The following is a 19878-nucleotide window of genomic DNA, read 5'->3' as shown; positions in this document are numbered from 1 at the left end:
AAATGTAAAATAGATAGCTAGTGGGAAGCAGCCGCATAGCACAGGGAGATCAGCTCTGTGCTTTGTGACCACCTAGAGGGGTGGGATAGGAAGGGTGGGAGGGAGGGAGACGCAAGAGGGAAGAGATATGGGAACATATGTATATGTATAACTGATTCACTTTGTTGAAAAGCAGAAACTAACACACCATTGTAAAACAGTTATACTCCAATAAAGATGTTAAAAAAAATTACCATATTTGGGCTTGTTTGTGAACTTTGGAGGCTTTTATTTAATTTGACACTTTTTCCATGCTGCCACATGTTCCCTATAAGTTTTATTTCTTGAGATATTATGTGTACACCTATCTTCTTGCCCCAAAGTGCGGAAGATCTTGAAGACAGTGAGTAAGTCATATACAGCATTTAGGCATTTCTCAAGAAGTGTTCCCAGGTAGTGGGGTAAAGGGAGGTTTACCGTATTTAAATAGGTTTGGAAAAAAATGGGTTAAAGAAAGTTAAATAGGATTCTCACTTCTAGAAGTCTTAGAGCCTTTAATGGTTTTAAAAGGGAGTAAAGGTGAGGCAGCATTTCTGCCTTGATTTTGCATATATCCTGTTCGCTGATACAACCCCAGTACCAAATACATTATCTGACTCTTGGTAAATATTTGAATACTATTTAATGAATCAGACTGAAATAAAAGTTTCCAAATGTGCTCATTAAAAATCACCCTATCTAGTGGTATCTCATGGGATTCTGATGTTCCACAGAACACAGTTTTGAAAACATGGCTCTAGATATATTTACACCAGTGTGCTGCTCCATGGAATGCTTTATTGTCAGGAGGTTAAAAAAAAAAAAAAGAAAAGAAACAAAGAAAACTTCTGATATTCCTTCTATATTTAACTCCCAGATATGAATGAAGTGAGGGTTGGGACAAAGAGAGAGGGGCAAAATTGAATAAAATACCACTGTGAGTCTAGACCAAAGAACATCTTCTGTAGAAAATAATGAAGAGTTGCAGGCTGAGCTGAATTCAGGGGACTCAGAAAAAGAAAATGAGGATGCCAGAAAAGACAAGACTCAACTTCTTCACGTATCTAGGGAAATGCCTTCACCCTGGTCCCAGGGGTGGAAATCAGGCACACTGGCAAAAAGGGAGCGTAACTGAGAATTTTGAGCTGAAAGAAGAAAACGTGACCTAAAGGGGATTGAGAATACCTCTCGTAGATTCCGCATGGATGTACTTCTTCCTCTTGGAGGGAGTATCCCCTGACAGTTCCTGACAGGAACACAATTACTCACTGCTTATCACATCTGACCTGCTGGGCTGGATTTACTCCAAATCTTGGCAGCTCTGTCTTTCCTCTAGCATCTACCCAGCCCTAGTGAGTTAAATTAATTTCAGATTCTAATCCCTTCTAGGTTTCCCTGTCCTGATTCAGTAAGGAGGCATTCTCTAGCCTTATTCTAAGAAATGACTGGTATTTAATTCTCTCACCTTCATATATAAGCAAAATAGGGAGTTTTATTGTGCTAATTTAGCACAAAGTCTTTCATTTTATTTTATTATATATATATATATATATTTTGGCTGCGTTGGGTCTTAATTGCAGCATGTGGGCTCCTCTTTGCAGCTTGTGAGATCTTTTCGTTGCGGCGCAGGCTCTTTGTTGTGGCACACGGGCTTCTCTCTAGTTGTGGCGTGTGGGTTTTCTCTCTCTAGTTGTGGCGTGCGGGCTCCAGAGCGCATGGGCCCTGTAGTTTGCAGCACGCGGGCTCTCTCGTTAAGGCGCACGAACTCAGTAGTTGTGGCACGCGGGCTCATTTGCCCCCGCGGCATGTGGGATCTTAGTTCCCTGACCAGGGATGGAACCCACGTTCCCTGCATTGGAAGGCGAATTCTTTACCACTGGACCACCAGGGAGGTCCCACAAAGTCTTTCTTAAATGGTGTTGAACTTAGATTTTGCGTTAGAGGTAGAGCATAGTCACATGTTAGTTTAAATTAATGCAACATGATTGAACTCACTTCTACTGGGGGTGGTATAGTATTAAGGATAAGAGCCCAATCTCTGGAGCTGAACTACCAGAGTTCAAATCCTAGCCCTGCCACTTGCTAGCTTTGTAATAGGTGGCAACATATTTGACCCTTTTTTGTTTTAGTTCCCCCATTTGTAAAATGGAGATGAAATTAATACCTACCTCACAGGATTTCCATGAAAATTAAGTGCATTAATTCATGTGAAATGACCAGCACATAGTAAATGCTGTATAAATATGAGCTATTATCAGTATTTTTGTTCTTCTTAATATTACACACTCGTTAGAAATTCGCCATGCTGAGAAAGTGGGCATTTCACCCTGAGAATATTCATGGTAGGTAATTTTTATACCAGTAGCATTTTGGAATTTAGGATCATCTTGGAGTGGCCCCACAAGAGAAAGCTTAGATAGGTAGTATATTAGGAAATCCCCCAAATATTTTAAATGCAATGTTAATCAACAAAAAATGTGTCCTGGGTGGCCCTGAGTGACACAATGAAATGGAAATCCTGTTTTACAAGTACACTATTAATAAGGGAAAAAGAGATTCAGTAACAAAACAGAAATTTATTACAGAATGTTCTAATTTACTAGAAAAGGTAGACAGCTCCAGATGTTATGGAGTTGTGTGATGTGTGTGTTTGGTTTAGTCTAACATGTTTTTGACACAAAGTGCAGTCCCACCTATTAAGGTTTGTAAAATATGTCTCAGGTTAGAGGTTAAGGTCTAGGCTAGGCGTCTATGCATGTGTGCAAAATGAGTTGTTTGTATACAAATGCCTGGATCAGAGCCTTATATACCATAAATATGTCCTAGCAAACTACTGAGAATTAATCGTATATTGCAGTATTTCTTATTCCTCCTTTGTCCTTTAATTTGTCCTTTTATGTATCCATTCAACTATTCATCCATCTGTCCATTTACCCAACTATTTTTCTTTTCCACAACGTTTCATTGAGTATTATGTTTTAAGGAATCATGCAGGGCTTAGGGAGGCAAAGATGAATAAAATATGGTTTCTACCCTCATGTAACTCATGATACAACATATAATGCTTTTGTCTCAATTTGTCCCATGTGGATGATAATAATTAAGTATTGTAAGCTTCTTTTCTATAAATATTTAAAATATCACGAATAATGAATTTCCATTAAGGTAACAAAAATGAGAGTTAAAGATTATGAAATAATAGAAAATATTTATATATTGGTCTCTGCCTCCAGTTCCTTCTAAAACCCTTGTAATTTCCCAAGTGACGAAGAGCACTAGGAACATCTTTTGTTCTAATATTTGGTCTTTGGCCCCAGTTCCTGAGATAGAGGTCTTAAAGCCCTTGGAGTTTCCTGGGTGATAGCAGTGTCTTTTATTCCAGTGAGATACTCTTGATGGGCTCCTAGATGGCTTCAAGATGGGGGCTAGTCTTTCTGGGGGCCAGAAAGACGAAGCCATGATTAGAAGCTTGGAACTTTAAGCTCCACCACCCCCTTCTATCCTCTGGGAAGAGAAGGGGGCTGGAGATCGAGTTAATAATCATTCATACCTATGTGATGAAGCCTCCACAAAAATCCCAGTCGTATATGATGAAAGAGCTTCTGGGTTGGTGTACACAACTACGTGCTGGGAGGAGGGAGCATCTCAACTCTTTGAGGACAGAATCTCCTGCCTTGGGGACCCTTCTAGACCTCACCATATATATTGCCTCATCTGGCTGTTTATACATATCCTTTAATAACCTTTGTAATAAACTGGTAATCTAGTAGGTAAACTGTTTTCCTGAGTTCTGTGGTCACTCTAGCAAATTAATCAAATCGGAGGAGGGGATTGTAGGAAGCTCCATTTTATAGCCCGCCAGTCAGGAACACAGGTAACAACTGGGACTTGGGATTGACATCTGAAGTGGCGGCATGGGCAGTCTTATGGGACTGAGCCCTTAACCTTAACCTGTGGGGCCTGCACTAACTCTGGTTAGTGTCATAATTGAATTGAATTGTAAGATTCCCAGCTGGTGTTGGAGAATTGCTTGGGGGAAAACCCTACCCAGCTGATGTCAGAAGTATTGTGTGTGTGGTAATAGTGTGATAGTACAGAAAAACACAGTTTTTCCAAGACAAAGATTTTTTTTTAATTCCTTTAAGTTTTTACCTGCCTGGACAAACCTCCTGTAGGCCTATTTGTATTACAGATCTGCCCTACCTTTTAGAGTCAAAGGACTTTGACTTCAGTCCATGCTTATAACTCTTTAACGTGTATCTTGAGAAGTTAATGAAACCTCTCTGAATTTCAGTTTTCTCACCTGTAAAATGGTGATAATAAATACTACCCAAGGATGTGAGGCAATGAAATGAGTATATGAAAGACTGGAGCACATATCAAATTCCTACTCTGAGTCAGGAGTTTCAATAGGAGCTATCTGATGTATTTGTTGCCACAGCTTGGTGAGATGTGTCTTTTCACCGTTCACTAATGAGGAACTGAGGATCAGAGAGGAAAATTAACAGAGGTTACAAAGTAAGGGGAGGCCTTATCTTTCTGACTTCAAATCTATCAGTACCATTCGTAACCAGGCCACTCTGATAATGAATGTGAAAGTTTTTAGTAGTATGTTGTTCAGTTGTTGCTTATATTATTTTTGTATCTGTAGTGAGTCAATTTCCTATTGTTGCCCAGATGTTTCAGAGGCACAGTTATGAATGTATTGGGGGTAAGATGGTGTGTATAGCTTGGGTTTAAAGCTCAATAACTCTATGATCTAGGGCTGCTTTCTTTTTCTGTAAAATGGGATAATAATAGCTAACTTATATGAGGATTGTAAATAAATGAGATAATATATGGAAAACGACGAATATTTTGTAAATAGGTAATAAATGGTAGATGCTATTACAGTAATTACAAATAAACTACCACCTACGATAGATTCATATATGCTTATCTGAACATAAATTTCTATTATCTTGGTTTCCAAGTACTTTGTATACATATTTGCCAGCCTCCCTATTTTAACTACAAATACATTATTCTTTGTGTGATAGACAATTGGAAAGAAGAAAAGCAAAAGAAAGAAGAGGATGCTATAAACTAGCCTTTAAATCTCAATGATATGAATACATATATAGATAAAGCTTTACTGCATAACTAACATTATGAATCTCTTACTCAAATTTTAAATTAAAATGGAAAAATTGATTTTTTCTCTTGAAAAAGAGAAAACCAGAATATACTAATAGTTAAGCTCAAGCTTGAGTTCTAGACTGTCTCAAATCCCAGCTTCCACTCATTAGCCTGTAATGTAGGGCTAGTTACTTTTTCATCTATAAAATGGAGATAATAATAGTACCTAATCATAGAATTGTTGTGAGAATTAAATGAGGTAATATAATATGGTGCATATGTGGCACCCAGCAAGCACTATGAGTTTGCTAAAAACTAACAAAACAGTAACATTTAATTGATAATTTACACAAAGTTTAGTGATCAGTAAGTAACATGGAGGTTTTACCTTGTTATTTTGGCTTTAACTCTGAAGATATAGTTTTTGAGTATATTAGAGAATGAACTTGGCAAATTAACAAGTTGATTTAAATGAGTATTCAAAATGAAATTAAAATGTACAACATGAGTGCTTGCAAAGCATTTTCTCTAAATGAGGATAATGACAAGGAGAAATCTAATTTTTGCATTTATTAAGCAATGCTGAAAATAATGGCAATAGGAAGAGAGAGATGCCAGTCATCTGGGAACAGGATAGCAATCTCAGATGAAGAAGTCATTTGATATTTTATCTTTTATAAGAGAAATAATTGAGATTTTCAGTGAATATATCACCCAACTAATCAATTTATAGGAAAGAGTAGGGGTATGGATATTGCTAAAGGCAAATGGATATTCACAGCAAAGTTGGAACACTAAATACTATCTCTGAAATGTAGAGAGGAGGGTCAAAAACCCATAGAAAAGAGATCCAAGTTTCAACAGACCAGAAACAGCAAAGATAAGAATCAAGTACATTTTGACACAGCTTCCACACTGAGTTTCTTGTTAGTGGAGGAGTAAGGATGGCCGACACGACTATAGAATGTACTGTAAAATTACCGTAGGTGAGACCTAGGGCATCATAGTAATTATTAAGCCTTTGCTTTGCCTCAATCCTTAAGACTGCCTGGCCATCTCCTGCAAATCCTCCAAATCCTGGATTAATGTTCCATTAGTTTATCTTAAAGAAACCATGAACATTCAGTGTTTTTCACTGTCCCCTTTCTTTGTCATGGATGTCCTGAACAATTGCACTGACCCCCAATATTACTCCTATAATTTACTTCCCTTAAACTGAAAACATTCCTCTAAACACATAAATATGCATTAGAAAAGAAGACTTTTGGTGTCCATAATCATGAGACTTGATTTTTTAAAAGAATAATTTGGGGAATGTGAAATACAAAAGGTTGGAACTACTGCTCTATAATATCATGATTTCCATAGACATGGGATATGCATTTTCAAATTCAATGAATTTTAATAAGCAAAACACTAATGCTAGATATTTACATTTGTTTATTCATTAATTTGTTCAACAAATATGTGGAGTGCCAATTATGTGTGAAGCACTGTAGACCCTGCCTAAGGATGTCAGAGACCCTCTGGCAATTACTATTTGCTCACTAAAGGACTGATCCAAATGTACATTTTATTAGTGGAGAAGGAAGCCTAGTGAAGTTCACTAATTTAGGGGCTGACCTAGTGTCAAGTTCTCATCTCTGAAAGGCCCCAGTTGGAATCCTTGCCACCTAGAGAGGCTGCAAGAGTCCAGGAAGACTGGATTTAAGGAGTTGTGGGTTGCAGTGCTCTGATCTTGACATCACAGCTCTGTTGATACAGAGAAGCCCCTTAAGATCTGTTTCTCTTAGATTCATCACTTTAAAATGGTAGCTGGTAACTGTTCTGCTGATCTTACAGGGGTGTCCTGACTATTAAATGAAATAAAATGTGTAAAAATGTTTTGAAAATGGCATACATCTAAGCAATCTTGAAATATTATTGTCATTGTTGTTTAAAATCACTATTTTAATTGTATCAAAGGTTATGCCAAGAAATCTTATTTTTTTTCCTCTCCTTTGCATGTGGCAAACCTTACTTTGAAAAAAAAAACTTGAAATAATTTATAGTTTTCTTTTCTCTTTAATATTTAACAGGAAAAATTTTAGAGAGCAGTTTCCCTAATCAGGATCTCATCTCCTTTCTCCCCCCAAGAAGTCCTGAAATATCTATGAAGGCAGGTGTCTTGGCAGATTTTGACCTCCCAATCTGCATTAGTTCCCAATGACTGACTATAAGGTATGAGGAAAAGGAGCTGAAGGAAAGTGTTACAGAAGCTAAGTTTAGTCAGATTACTGAAAGGAGGCTTTTCTTAAAACAAATTAACACCTTTCTCCCCCATCCCCCTTCAAAATCAGAAGAAGTCAAAACAACAATGTAGTATAGTTTTTCATTAACTTCTTCTAAAATCCCGACTATTGAACTTGGCGACATGAAATAATGTTAATAATGATTTTTAATACAAAAATATTGATTTTAACTACAGAGATTAATTAATCCAGCTGCTATAATAATTCCACAAATTTTACAACATCCAATCCAGGCAGTCCTCCAACATTCCGGGAATCTAGCCACTGACAGACAGTAGAGCAAACAAGCCATTACTAAACAAAACAGAACTTACCGATACATCATCTGTGGGAGGAAGAATATGATCTTAGAGGTCTGTGCCCACTCAACCTGATTTTCTAATCAGCTATATGACATCTCTAGATATTTTAGATGTCTATGACTGGAAGACATAAGGGAACAAATTACAAGTATTTGAAATGAAACTAGTTTGACAAGTCTGAACAGAGAAGCCTCAACCCATAGAATAGCTCCAGAGACAGCATAGTCCCAACAAGAAAGCAATATTTCTTTTTTTGGTATTGACTAATTTTTTTAAAGGAGGAGGAACTGGTTTCAGGGATTTGAATGAGAAATACTTTAGGAATGCACTAGGATTAAGAGTTTAAAGAAGATTATTGGCAGGTATACAAATATCTTAAAGAAACCTTCACATAAAAAGCTCTCAATAAAAACAATCAGATATTCTTAAAACCGAGATTCATAATATGACTCAGGAAATACTCCTTAAATTTTTGTTGAACAATAGCTATCTCCATGTATCAGGGGTATAGTGAGTTTATTAATACCTAATCATTTTACTTTTTAAAAATACCTATTTCTCAGAGTACATACAAATAAATTCATATCAAACCAGATTTTTCCCTAAATGACTTAATGTAATAAGTGTAATTTAATTTATATTTATGTAATATATATTTATACATATATATCTCTATATTTATATACATATGTGTGTGTGTGTATATATGTATATATACATATATATATATATACACACACACACAGAGGGGGAGAGAGGGAGAGAGAGGGAGAGAGCGATTTATTATAATGAAGAAAATAAAAAGAGAAGATCAGGTAAACAAATAATATTTTCAATTAGACAACATGAATACCAACTCTTTGTGAATATTAAAACATTAGAAATGAGGCTGAAACTCTGTTTGACCATGTCCTAATCATTACATATGTGTGTGTGTGTATATATGTATATATACATATATATATATATATATACACACACACAGAGGGGGAGAGAGGGAGAGAGAGGGAGAGAGCGATTTATTATAATGAAGAAAATAAAAAGAGAAGATCAGGTAAACAAATAATATTTTCAATTAGACAACATGAATACCAACTCTTTGTGAATATTAAAACATTAGAAATGAGGCTGAAACTCTGTTTGACCATGTCCTAATCATGATTTATTTCCTTCTCCTCAGAAGCAACCATTGTTATTAGGGTCCATCTTTTCATGGAACATACTAAGCATTTACAGACACAGACACATACACACATATATTCATAGAAAAACATGTATGAATGTTAAACAATGTCATGATGCAAACACCCTTGGGCAACCCGCTCTTTCTTTACTTAATATTTAGAAGATCTTTCTGTGTTTGGAGACACAGATCTACCTACCTTATTCTTTTTAACGGCTACATGAAATATGAATATTCTTAGTGCTTAGCCTTGATTATAATCTTACAACCCAGTGATACCCATTTAAAGGGAAACACTACTTTAAATAAAGGTTTTCAGCAGTCATTGCTTCTAACACTTAAGGAAATTGCTTCTAACACTATTGAAATAATCTTAGTACCACATAGTGCTTTAAGTGCATAGACTCTAGAATCAGAATGCCAGGGTTCAAATCTTAGCAGTTTCCATGTCTGTAAAATAGGAATAATGCTAGTGAGTACCTTGTAGGGTTTTTTGAAATGTAAATGTATTAATAAATGTAAAATGCTTAGAATAGTGCTTTGTGCAATTGCAGCACCACAGAAATATTAAGCATTATTATTATTAGTCCTGTAGTTTATATGCATATATTTTCTTACTATTTAAGAGAGAAACACTTAATGAAGCATATTCTATTGAACTATACAAGGAGTACACATAGTTTCATTCATCCCTTTCTTTTCTTTTCCTTTCTTTCCTTTCCTTCTTTCCCCCCCTTCGTTATTGACAGAGTGCTTCACGGAATAGTGAAATGGGGCCTGACTTAGAATGGAATTCTGACACCCTGAAAGTTATGTGAACCTGGACAGGCTACTTAGATCTTTTGAGCATCAGTTTCCTTCTATATGAAATGAGCTGATACCATTTATGTGCAATACTTTTATGAGAATTAAACAACATAATGTGTGTGGAACTGCCTAGCACAATACCTGGTAATAAATCACAGCTTCCATTGTTGGTGGAAGAAGACCTGGTAGACAGAGCCCAGACTTGGAGGGAGATACACCTGACTGTAAATCCTGGCTCCCCACATAGCTGCTGCTTGGCTCTTCTGCATCTTAGCTTCCTCGTCTGTACATGAAATTAATAACAGCTTTCCAGGCTATTGTAGGAATGAATGTAACAGTACATGTAATATGCCACCCACACTAACTGGCATATATAAGAACTGAACAGAGAACTGTACTGAGATCAAAAGATGACTACTCTGAATGTCAGCATGGCAGAACATGGCAAGAAGTTTGCTTGGAACTTTCCTATAGGCCCTGATGTCATCTGGCTTCTTAGGTTTCTGGGTCTTTGTTTACTGGAGGGTAGAGGACTAACTGGTTGAATAAGAAATACTGAAATATGAATACTAAAAACTATTATAATGCATAAGGATTATATCATGAGACAATAGCAATATACCTTTCTTGAGTGAGATGTAAGATATTTCTCTGAATGATATTTTTTTTCAACTGATATTTTTGTCCTCTCTCTGCTAAGGGGAAATTACAGGACTGATACCAGGTGACAAACAAGTGTTGTCATGTTGTAAATGAACAGATGGAAAGCATCACATAACTTAGGAGTTATTGTACATAGTAGCTCAGACTCCATTGCGTGATGGTTATTTCAGAGAAGCCTAACACGGTAACATCATGGCATTCAGTAATTCATTAAATAGATATTTTCCCAGTTCCTATGATGTGCCAGGGTATGTTTTGGGTACTTGGAGATTAGAGCAGTTAAAAAAAATTATTAAAATTACTTCCTTACATACATCGTCAACTCCTTTACTTCTCTTTTACTTTGTACTCTCTTGATGAAAAGATAACCTTGGATAAAGCCAACTTTTTATGATTCCTCACCTGTACCCTTGTGCAGATAAACCGGCCTCTAGAAAAACACACAAACTGATTGACCTAATTTTAAATTCCTGTCCGTGATCCTAAAGTGGGCTCCTAGACAGTCATTTTATAGTTTGTAGGCTGTTCCCTTTCCCACACTCCTGGTCAACAATTTCTCACCTCTCCTCTTTTCTCAAACCCCTTCACTTCTCACTCTTATCTGATGACCTTGCTTCCTACATCATTGTGTTAGGTTCCAGGGGCTGCTGTAACAAATTACCACAAACCCAGAAATGTAATCTTTCACAGTTCAGGAGACCAGAAGTCTGAAATTAAGGTGTCTTCAGAACTGCACTCCCTCCAAAGTCTCAAGGGAGCCCTTCCTTGCCTCTTCTAGTTCTGGTGGCTCCAGGAGTTCCTTGGCTTGTATTTAAAAACTCCAATTTCTGTCTCAGTTTTGACATGGATATCTTCTTTGTTCTCTCCTTTTCTGTTTCTCTTTTTTAATGTGATAAAATATACAGATCACAAAATTTACCATCTTAACCATTTTTAAATATACAGTTCTTTGCCATTAAAACATCAAAAACTCTAGAAATCACAAATGCTGGAGAGGGTGTGGAGAAAAGGGAACACTCTTGCACCACTGGTGGGAATATAAATTGATACAGCCACTATGGAGAACAGTATGGAGGTTCCTTACAAAACTAAAAAGAGAGCTACCATATGACCTAGCAATCCCACTAATGGGCATATACGCAGAGAAAACCATAATTCAAAAAGACACATGCATCTCAATATTCATTGCAGCACTATTTATAATAGCCAGGTCATGGAAGCAACCTAAATGCCCATTGACAGATGACTGGATAAAGAAGAAGTTGTACATATATACAATGGAATATTACTCAGCCATAAAAAGGAACGAAATTGGGACATTTGTAGAGACATGGACGGATCTAGAGACTGTCATACAGAGTGAAGTAAGTCAGAAAGAGAAAAAAAAATATTGTATATTAACGCATATATGTGGAACTAGAAAAATAGTACAGATGAACTGGTTTTCAGGGCATAAATTGAGACACAGATGTAGAGAACATATGGGCACCAAGTGGGTAAAGCGGCAGGGGATGGAGGGGTGGTGTGATGAATTGGGCTATTGGGATTGACATGTATAGAACATTCACATTGCTCTGCAACCATCACCACCATCCATCTCTAGAACTTTTTCATCTTCCCAAGCTGAAACTCTGTACGCATTACACACTAACTCCTCATTTTCCCCTTTCCCCAGCCTCTGGCAACCACTATTCTACGTTCTGTCTCTATTAATTTGATGACCCTAAGTACTTTATAGGTACTTCAAGTAAGTGTAATTATATAGTATGTCTTTTTGTGACTGGCTTATTTCACTTAGCATAATGTCCTCAAGGTTCATCCATGTTATACCATTTGTCAGGATTTCTTCTTTTTAAAGGTGGAATTATATCCCATTTTATGTACATACATATGACATTTTGTTTATTCATCTGTGAACGGACTCTTGAGTTTCTTCCACATTTTGGTTTTTGAGAATAATGCTGCTAGGAACATGGGTATACAAATATCTGTCCCTTTTTAGAGATAGAAGGTGAAATCATTCATGATTCTAAGGTAGAAATTAATGATGTAGTTGTTTATTGCCCTAAACACTGAATTGTGAGCTATTACTACATTTTAGATAAGAGAAATCTCTACTCCATCACTACTGGAGGTATTACATTGCCTATTGTGTACATTTTCTGTATGAAAATTTTCATAAGAAAGGTTGTGTAACTGGTCACTCCTTTTGTTTCCCCTTGCTCTAAAGGAATGAAAAAAGACTCTTAATTTCTTGGCAATATTGCATCATTAGTCCTAGCAAAGTATGGTTTTATGGTTTTCTTAACTTGCTTTCCTCCATTATTTTAGTGACCTCATTAATGATTTATTATAAGAAGACAACATGCTTTAATGGCAAAATCAAGAGAAAAGAAGTCAGGATACTCAATTGCAACTTGATTTCACTGCAGAATGAAGCAAATCCTTTCCTCGCTCCGGCTATCAATTCTCTTCTAGAGGCTATAAGTTCAGTGGTACCAAACTCATCCCCTGCTCAGTTATTCAACCAGCTGTTCTGGATCACAGCAGAGAGCCAGGCATCTACTTGCTCACTCTGAATCCAAAACAGAGTTTGCAAAATCCACACACTGAAGTGTTGTTGTTTTACTAATCAATGATTCCTTACTCCATGGGTGTGTCTCATGCTTTAAACCCTAGTCTAACCAGCTGGGATGTCAGCTCTTCAAGCCTAGAGCAGATTCACAGCCACATATTAGGTGCTTAATAAATAGCTATTGATTCAATAAGCTGAACTGAGAAGAGAGGAAGGGAGAAGGCTGCTGGTTGTAGTAATAGCAATGGTAATAACGAGTAAGAGAAGAGAGAAAAGAAGGTGTAACGGGAAAAAAGTACAGCTACCGGTTTCAAACTCAATAAAGGAAAAGAGTCCTAAACAACCTCCCAACCCTTGAAGGGTCAATGTTTTCGAGAATATATAATAATCTGGACACCACAATGAACTTCCTCCATCTTTTATCGTAAAGGTTTTCTTCATGGAATATTACTCAGCCATAAAAAAAGAATGGGGGCTTCCCTGGTGGCGCAGTGGTTGAGAATCTGCCTGCTAATGCAGGGGACACGGGTTCGAGCCCTGGTCTGGGAGGATCCCACATTCCGTGGAGCAACTAGGCCCGTGAGCCACAACTACTGAGCCTATGCGTCTGGAACCTGTGCTCTGCAACAAGAGAGGCTGCGATAGTGAGAGGCCCGTGCACCGCGATGAAGAGTGGCCCCCACTTGCCACAACTAGAGAAAGCCCTCGCACAGAAACGAAGACCCAACACAGCAAAAATAAATTAATTAATTAATAAACTCCTACCCCAAATATCTTAAAAAAAAAAAGAATGAAATAACGCCATTTGCAGCAACATGGATGGACCTAGAGATTATCATACTAAGTGAAGTCAGTCAGAAAGAGAAAGACAAATACCGTATGATACCACTTATATGTGGAATCTAAAATATAACACAAATGAACTTATCTACGAAACAAAAACAGACTCACAGACATAGAGAACAGACTTGTGGTTGCCAAGGGAGGGTGGAGGAGGGATGGGTTGGGAGTTTGGGGTTAGCAGATGCAAACTATTATATATAGAATGGATAAACAGCAAGGTTCTACTGTATAGTACAGGGAACTATATTCAATATCCTGATATAAACCATAATGGAAAATAATATGAAAAACAATATATATGTATAACTGATTCACATTACTGTACAGCAGAAATTAACACAACATTGTAAATCAACTATACTTCAATAAAATAGATTTTTTTAAAAAAGAAAAACAAAAAACAAAAAAAACCCAAAACAAATATCTGTCCCTGCTTTCAGTTCTAAATTCATTGGTCATATGGTAATTCTATGTTTCATTTTTTTTGAAGAACAACTTGTTATGGACTGAATGTTTGTGTTTTCTCAAAATTCATATGTAGAAATACTAACCCCCAATGTGATGGTATTAGGAGGTAGGGCCTTTGGCAGGTGATGAGGTCATGAGGGTAGAGCCATCATGAATGGGATTAGTACCCTAATAAAAGAGACCCCAGAGAACTCTCTTGCCTCTTCTGCCGTGTCAGATCACGGCAAGAAGATGGCCATCTAAGAATCAGGAAGTAGGCTTTCACCAGTCATGGATTTGCCTGCACTTTGACCTTGAACTTCCCAGCCTCCATACTGTGAGAAATAAATGTTTATTGGTAAGCCACCCAGTCTATGATATTTTTGTTATAGCAACCATAATGGACTAAGACACTGACATGCCATTTTCCATTACAGTTATATCATTTCATATTCCACCAACAGTGCAGAAGTGTTCCAAGTTCTTCACATCTTTGCCAACACTTGTTATTTTCTGTTTTTGTTTTTTGTATCCTGATGGATGTGAAGTGATATCTCACTGTGGTTTTGATTTGCATTTCCCTAATGATTAGTGATGTTGAGCAACGTATCACGTGTCTATTGCCATTTGTGTATCTTCTTTGGAGAAATAGCTGTTTAAGTACTTTGCCCATTTATGAATTTGAATTTAGTTGTTGAGTTGTAGAGGTTCTTTATATATTTCTGGCTACTAATCCCTTACAGATATATGATTTTCAAATATTTACTTTCATTCTATGGGTTGTCTTTTCACTCTGTCAATAGTGTTCACTGATACACAAATTTTTAAATTTTGATGTAGTCCAGTTTATCTATTTTTTCTTTTGTCACCTGTTCTTTTGGTGTCATGTCCAAGAAGTCATTTCCAAATTCATATCATGAAGTTTATCTTCTGTGCTTTCTAATCCACTGTGACAGATTTAAATATCATATGTGTGCATTTGACCCACAAGTCTTTTAAAAATATTTGTTATAATTCTTCTGACTTAAAGTTCTGCCTCCTGGAATAGTCCTACGTGGATCTGTTTCTGATATCTCAAATTCAATATGCCCAAACAAAATACTGTTCTCTAATTCCCCCCCATCCATTCCTGGGTCTCCCACATCCATTGAATTGTCATGACTTGCATTTATTCTCTTCAAAACCACCTTCTCATTATGTAAGAATCTATACTCCAACTCTACTAAGTCACAAAATATAACAAATGTCCTCCTAAAACAAGGAATTACAACGGTTATTGGGGGTGGGGGAGACAAAGCAGTGGAACTGTTTGCTCTAAATGAATTTTATGCTGAAGCTAAATACATGAAACAAATCACACTGAAGTAGTTCTAGTTGAGGTGAGCAGGGCATACTGGAATCCCACTTACTTAGAATCTCCATCTCCTGAGAGACGGTCCCCATGAAAGCTATTGCCCTAGAGGTTTCAGGAGACTGTTTACCCTGTTCTGTGGAAACGAAAGGACATGGCTTAGATTATAATCTAGGAATATCATAGGCATAGATATCATACTGTCTATACTTTGCGTTAAGTAGAACAAAAAGAAGAAAATGTGTTAATGTATTTATTTCAATCAAAATTGCCAGTTAGTGCAGTTAGTTACAGGTATTAGTTATAAATATGAGAATCTATTTAAATTAAAAGAGTAATGTACAAAACCTTTCTCCTTCTACTCCCTGCACCTCTGAGAGATGTAATATATGTCATTTATTTTGCACAGAATGCTAGGGTCATCCTTTACTGCCTACTCTAACAACCTAGGGAAGTTTATTCTGAGAAAACACTCTCCATCCTTCAACAATTACATAGAGATGGGTCATCAATTCTGAAGACTGTGAAGGTTGACAGCATCACTTGAGAATGTGTGTTTTTCCTTCTGCTGTAAGTCTCCTATTCTCATAGCTAAACTATTATTAAATGAAAACTTCCTGTGTTCTTGATTTCTGGCTTGCACTTGAAATTATACGGGAAATTAAAACCTTTCCAGCTAATCTGATCTGAAGAAAATGTAGAAGGAAACAATCTGAAATTCACTTTGTGCATGATATGATAGATTATAGAATTTGAGGGTCAGAGGACATGTGTATACATAATTTAACTAAAATTGACTGATAACATCCGTAGTCATGAACGGTGTACATCCTTGCTTGCACTTTGCCATTATTCTACTTGCTTATTAGGTATAAAGTGATGCCTTACTTTTGTTTTCATTGTATTTCTCTGAACACTAATTCTTTGAGCATTTGTTTTATATGCTTACTTCTTTTTTAAAAATTGCCCTTTTGTATTATTTTCCCAAATTTCTAATGTGGTTGTTCCTTTCCTTGTTGATTTGCAAGAGTATTTTGTATATTTTGATAAGGTTATCACCACCTTTTCAGTTTTAAATACATTAAATATCTACTTCCATTCTATCCATACTGTTATTTACCTAACAGAAGCGGTGAATAGTCACATGTATTTTTTATTTTTTTTGCCTTATAGTTAATATTCCCTGTGTTTTACTTTAACAATCTATTCCTTATCCTAGGTCACAAAGACATTCTTCCTTTTTTTTTGTATTCGTCATTTTTTTTCCCTCTCGCTTATGTTTCTACTCCATTTCTGGAGTCTACATTTGTGCGTAGTTTTAGGCAGGGATCCATTGTTGTGGTGATGGTGGAAGTGTGCTTCCGAGATCTCCCATCTAGGAGAATGTAACTGACAGATGGCCCCAGCTTCTGTGCTCTGAGCCCTCCACGGCATTCATACTGAGACCATGCTTCCTACAGGCTTCTCGTGGCCTTGGACCAACACAGCAGGCTTGTTAAGGCAGGAATATTCCTAGGAAATGTGGGGCTTCTCTGATGGGTGACTTTAACTTGAGGACTCCCCATAGGTTTGGCCAGATTTTCTTGGACCTGCACTGCCATGTGAGACTTTTTCTAACTCTTCTCCCTTTCTCCTCTCCTGCACAAGTGTTGGACTTGAACTGCATCCTGAGGGGTCTCTTTGCCTCCTCCAACACGTATCTCATTTTCTTCACAGAAATTTTCCCCAATAAATCTCTTGTACCTCAAATCCAACTTTGGGGTCTGATTGAGTGATCTCAGAAAATTGAGGACTAACAAACTCATTTCCCTGCCTATTGGGTAAAGAGGACATTCTGAGTGGCATGCAGGGCACAGATAATCCCTAGCATAAGGTGACAACTGAATTGCTAAAGACTTCACCAATGGTGATCTGGGAAAACTTCATGGTGGAGGGGACCCTGTTGCAGGGTGATGGTTCAGGCAATTAAAAGAGATGAGAAGGAAGAATGCCTACAAAGATAGTGGAATTGGCTGGTTACTACTAAATTGTATTGTTGCCCTGCAGAGAGATAAGGAGAAACGAGAGTTGTTTAAAATCAGTTAAAGGCTAAGCATGAGAGCCAGTTACAGAGAGACGCTTACCTCCTGCAGAGGAAGAGTAGACTAAAGATTTAATAGTTAGTTTCCTAGAGTTTGAATGCTTAGTCAAAGCAGATCTGCTATGCTTAGGTTGGGACCTGGTAGAGAAAAATCTGGGACCTTGAAATGTAAAATGGAGACAGGTGGATAGATATTGGTATTGGTCCTGCAGATTCCTTGAACCTCAGAGTTTGTAGAAGTAGTCCCTTGTTCCTTAGTAAGAGCTAGCCCTTCTCCCATGGTGAAAGATGCTGCAGAGCCCTCTCCCCCACAAGGCAACAGATGCCTCCTCAAGAGATATTCTCTCCTCCTCAATTGGCAATCAGGCCAGTAACTCAGCTAGGAATGTGCTGAGCCTGAGAAGGGAGGAAGGAGACTACGCACTAAGAAATTGTAAGAATTAGTGGGTATGTGCTGACAGAGGAGTACTCCTGGTCCTGGCATTGGGTTTTGAGGGTGCATGATGAAGGAGGGCTGAATTGAAGATGGATTAAGTAAGAATTTATTGACGTTCTTGAGGTAGTGAATGTAATATCCTGGGAAGAACCAAGGAGATTGAGCACACTTGCTGCAAGAGTTGATCTTAATAGCCTAGAAGAAGCAATAGTCAGGACTGAGTGAAGCAGAAATTCCCTAGTTGCTCAGGCAGACATTGGAGGAAAAAATAGAGGCTGAGGGAAATGGGAATTCTGGAATGGGTATGTTATGTGAAGCCAGAAGACCTACCTGTGGATATGTAAGAGGGACAGGCCCGTGTTGTTTACCAAAGCCACTAGAAATGAGCTGGTGGGAGGGACTCGAGCATGACTGAGAAGCTCAGTGTTGGCTCTCCTCTGCAGGTGAAAGCTGACCGTAAGACTAACAGCTACAGAGCTGGGCTCTCAAAGTGAAGAAGCACTGGGGGGAAACCATGTTCTTAAACTTGAATTCACCGGCCCTGGAGGTTTGGAGGAGTGAGGGTGAGGTAAAGAATACCTGAAAGCAGCTGATTAGTTGCTACCTTTTCTAGAAACTCCTCTCCTTTGTATGAATTCACCCTGATGCTTCCAAAATTGGTGGTCTGGATTGCTGAGTCTAGTCTGGTATGAAAAGCAGGTGAATGTTGTCTCAAGGTAATACAGGGCAAGTCAGGGTGCTGGGAGACAGAGTAAAACTTAAAAAGCTTTTCCTTCAACTATTGTCTCATTAAATTCTAGGCTTCAGCCACCCACCCTTCCTGCATACTCCCATTCAAGATGGCCCCATCTCCCAGTATCTCACTTTTGTTATGATTTCCTGATCTAGAATCCATGTTTATTTCTTTGTTCTTAGTTTATCTGATTTGATTGATTTGGAGAAGGGAGTAAGTATCCTATGCTAGTTTACCATTTTGGCAGAAACAAAAGCCCAGATATACTCATGTGATTGTGTGTGTGTGTGTGTGTGTGTGTGTGTGTGTATGCACACTATGTGAGTGTTAAAAATAATGCCATTTTTGAAAAATAAAAAGTGGGTAAGCCCTTTATAAGCAAACAGATATATCTGTTTATGTTTGTATACAGAAGGAACGATATGAAGGGATATATGAAATATTAAACTTGGTTTATTTTAAGAGGAAATTGGAGAGAGGTCGCCAGAGTTTTCTTTATAGTACTCTATGTTTAGAAAACAGCTCATGTAACTTCATCTCTTGAAATGAAATGACAATAAAATATATTTTTAAAATAACATGGACCAGGAGGTGGCAGCATATTAACACCTTTGGCCTAAGTTTCTTAGTGCCTTGCAACATTTAAATGAACATAGGTGTGGGTCACAGTGATCTGTTGTTTCTGTATTTCCTAGATTCATCTGTAATAAATCAACATTAACTGATTGCACAATCCAATCCTTGTTTTATTTGGGTTGGCTTCTTGCTTAAATTATCATTTGATATTTTTTACCTTTGTGACTAAGTCACTCTGATACTCCTCCACTATTTGCTACTCTTGTGTTTGGTTATCATTAACATAGCTTTTGGAGTTACAGGAAATTCCCTGTTGATTTAAAAAGCAACCAGAAACACTCGTTGATTCTTTAATATACCATTACTTGGGGAAGTTCTGGGATCTTTGTCCGAGAGAGATAGAAAAAAACAATTTCTACCTGTGGGTCCCTGGTGGGCCTTCTGTAGCTCATACA

General features: G+C 37.4%; 1 protein-coding gene across 3 annotated transcripts in view; it reads right to left on the bottom strand.

Annotated features, from left to right (window-relative positions):
- TMPRSS11A (transmembrane serine protease 11A) overlaps positions 1–7929 on the bottom strand; it is a 53796-nt gene extending 45867 nt beyond the window's left edge. For 2 of the 3 annotated variants that reach the window (XM_055085945.1, XM_007122163.4), the window contains exon 1: positions 7742–7929. Coding sequence is in view for 1 of the 3 variants with exons in the window: in XM_007122163.4 (XP_007122225.2) it covers positions 7742–7752 (11 nt within the window). In the remaining 2 variants the exon portion in view is untranslated. The remainder of the gene's footprint in view (positions 1–7741) is intronic. The other variant, XM_007122164.4, reaches the window with a different exon arrangement.
- Positions 7930–19878: the final 11949 nt, after the last annotated feature.

Source organism: Physeter macrocephalus, chromosome 7, assembly GCF_002837175.3.
Source record: "Physeter macrocephalus isolate SW-GA chromosome 7, ASM283717v5, whole genome shotgun sequence".
Classification (NCBI taxonomy): domain Eukaryota; kingdom Metazoa; phylum Chordata; class Mammalia; order Artiodactyla; family Physeteridae; genus Physeter; species Physeter macrocephalus.
This window is presented reverse-complemented; position numbering and strand designations above follow the sequence as displayed.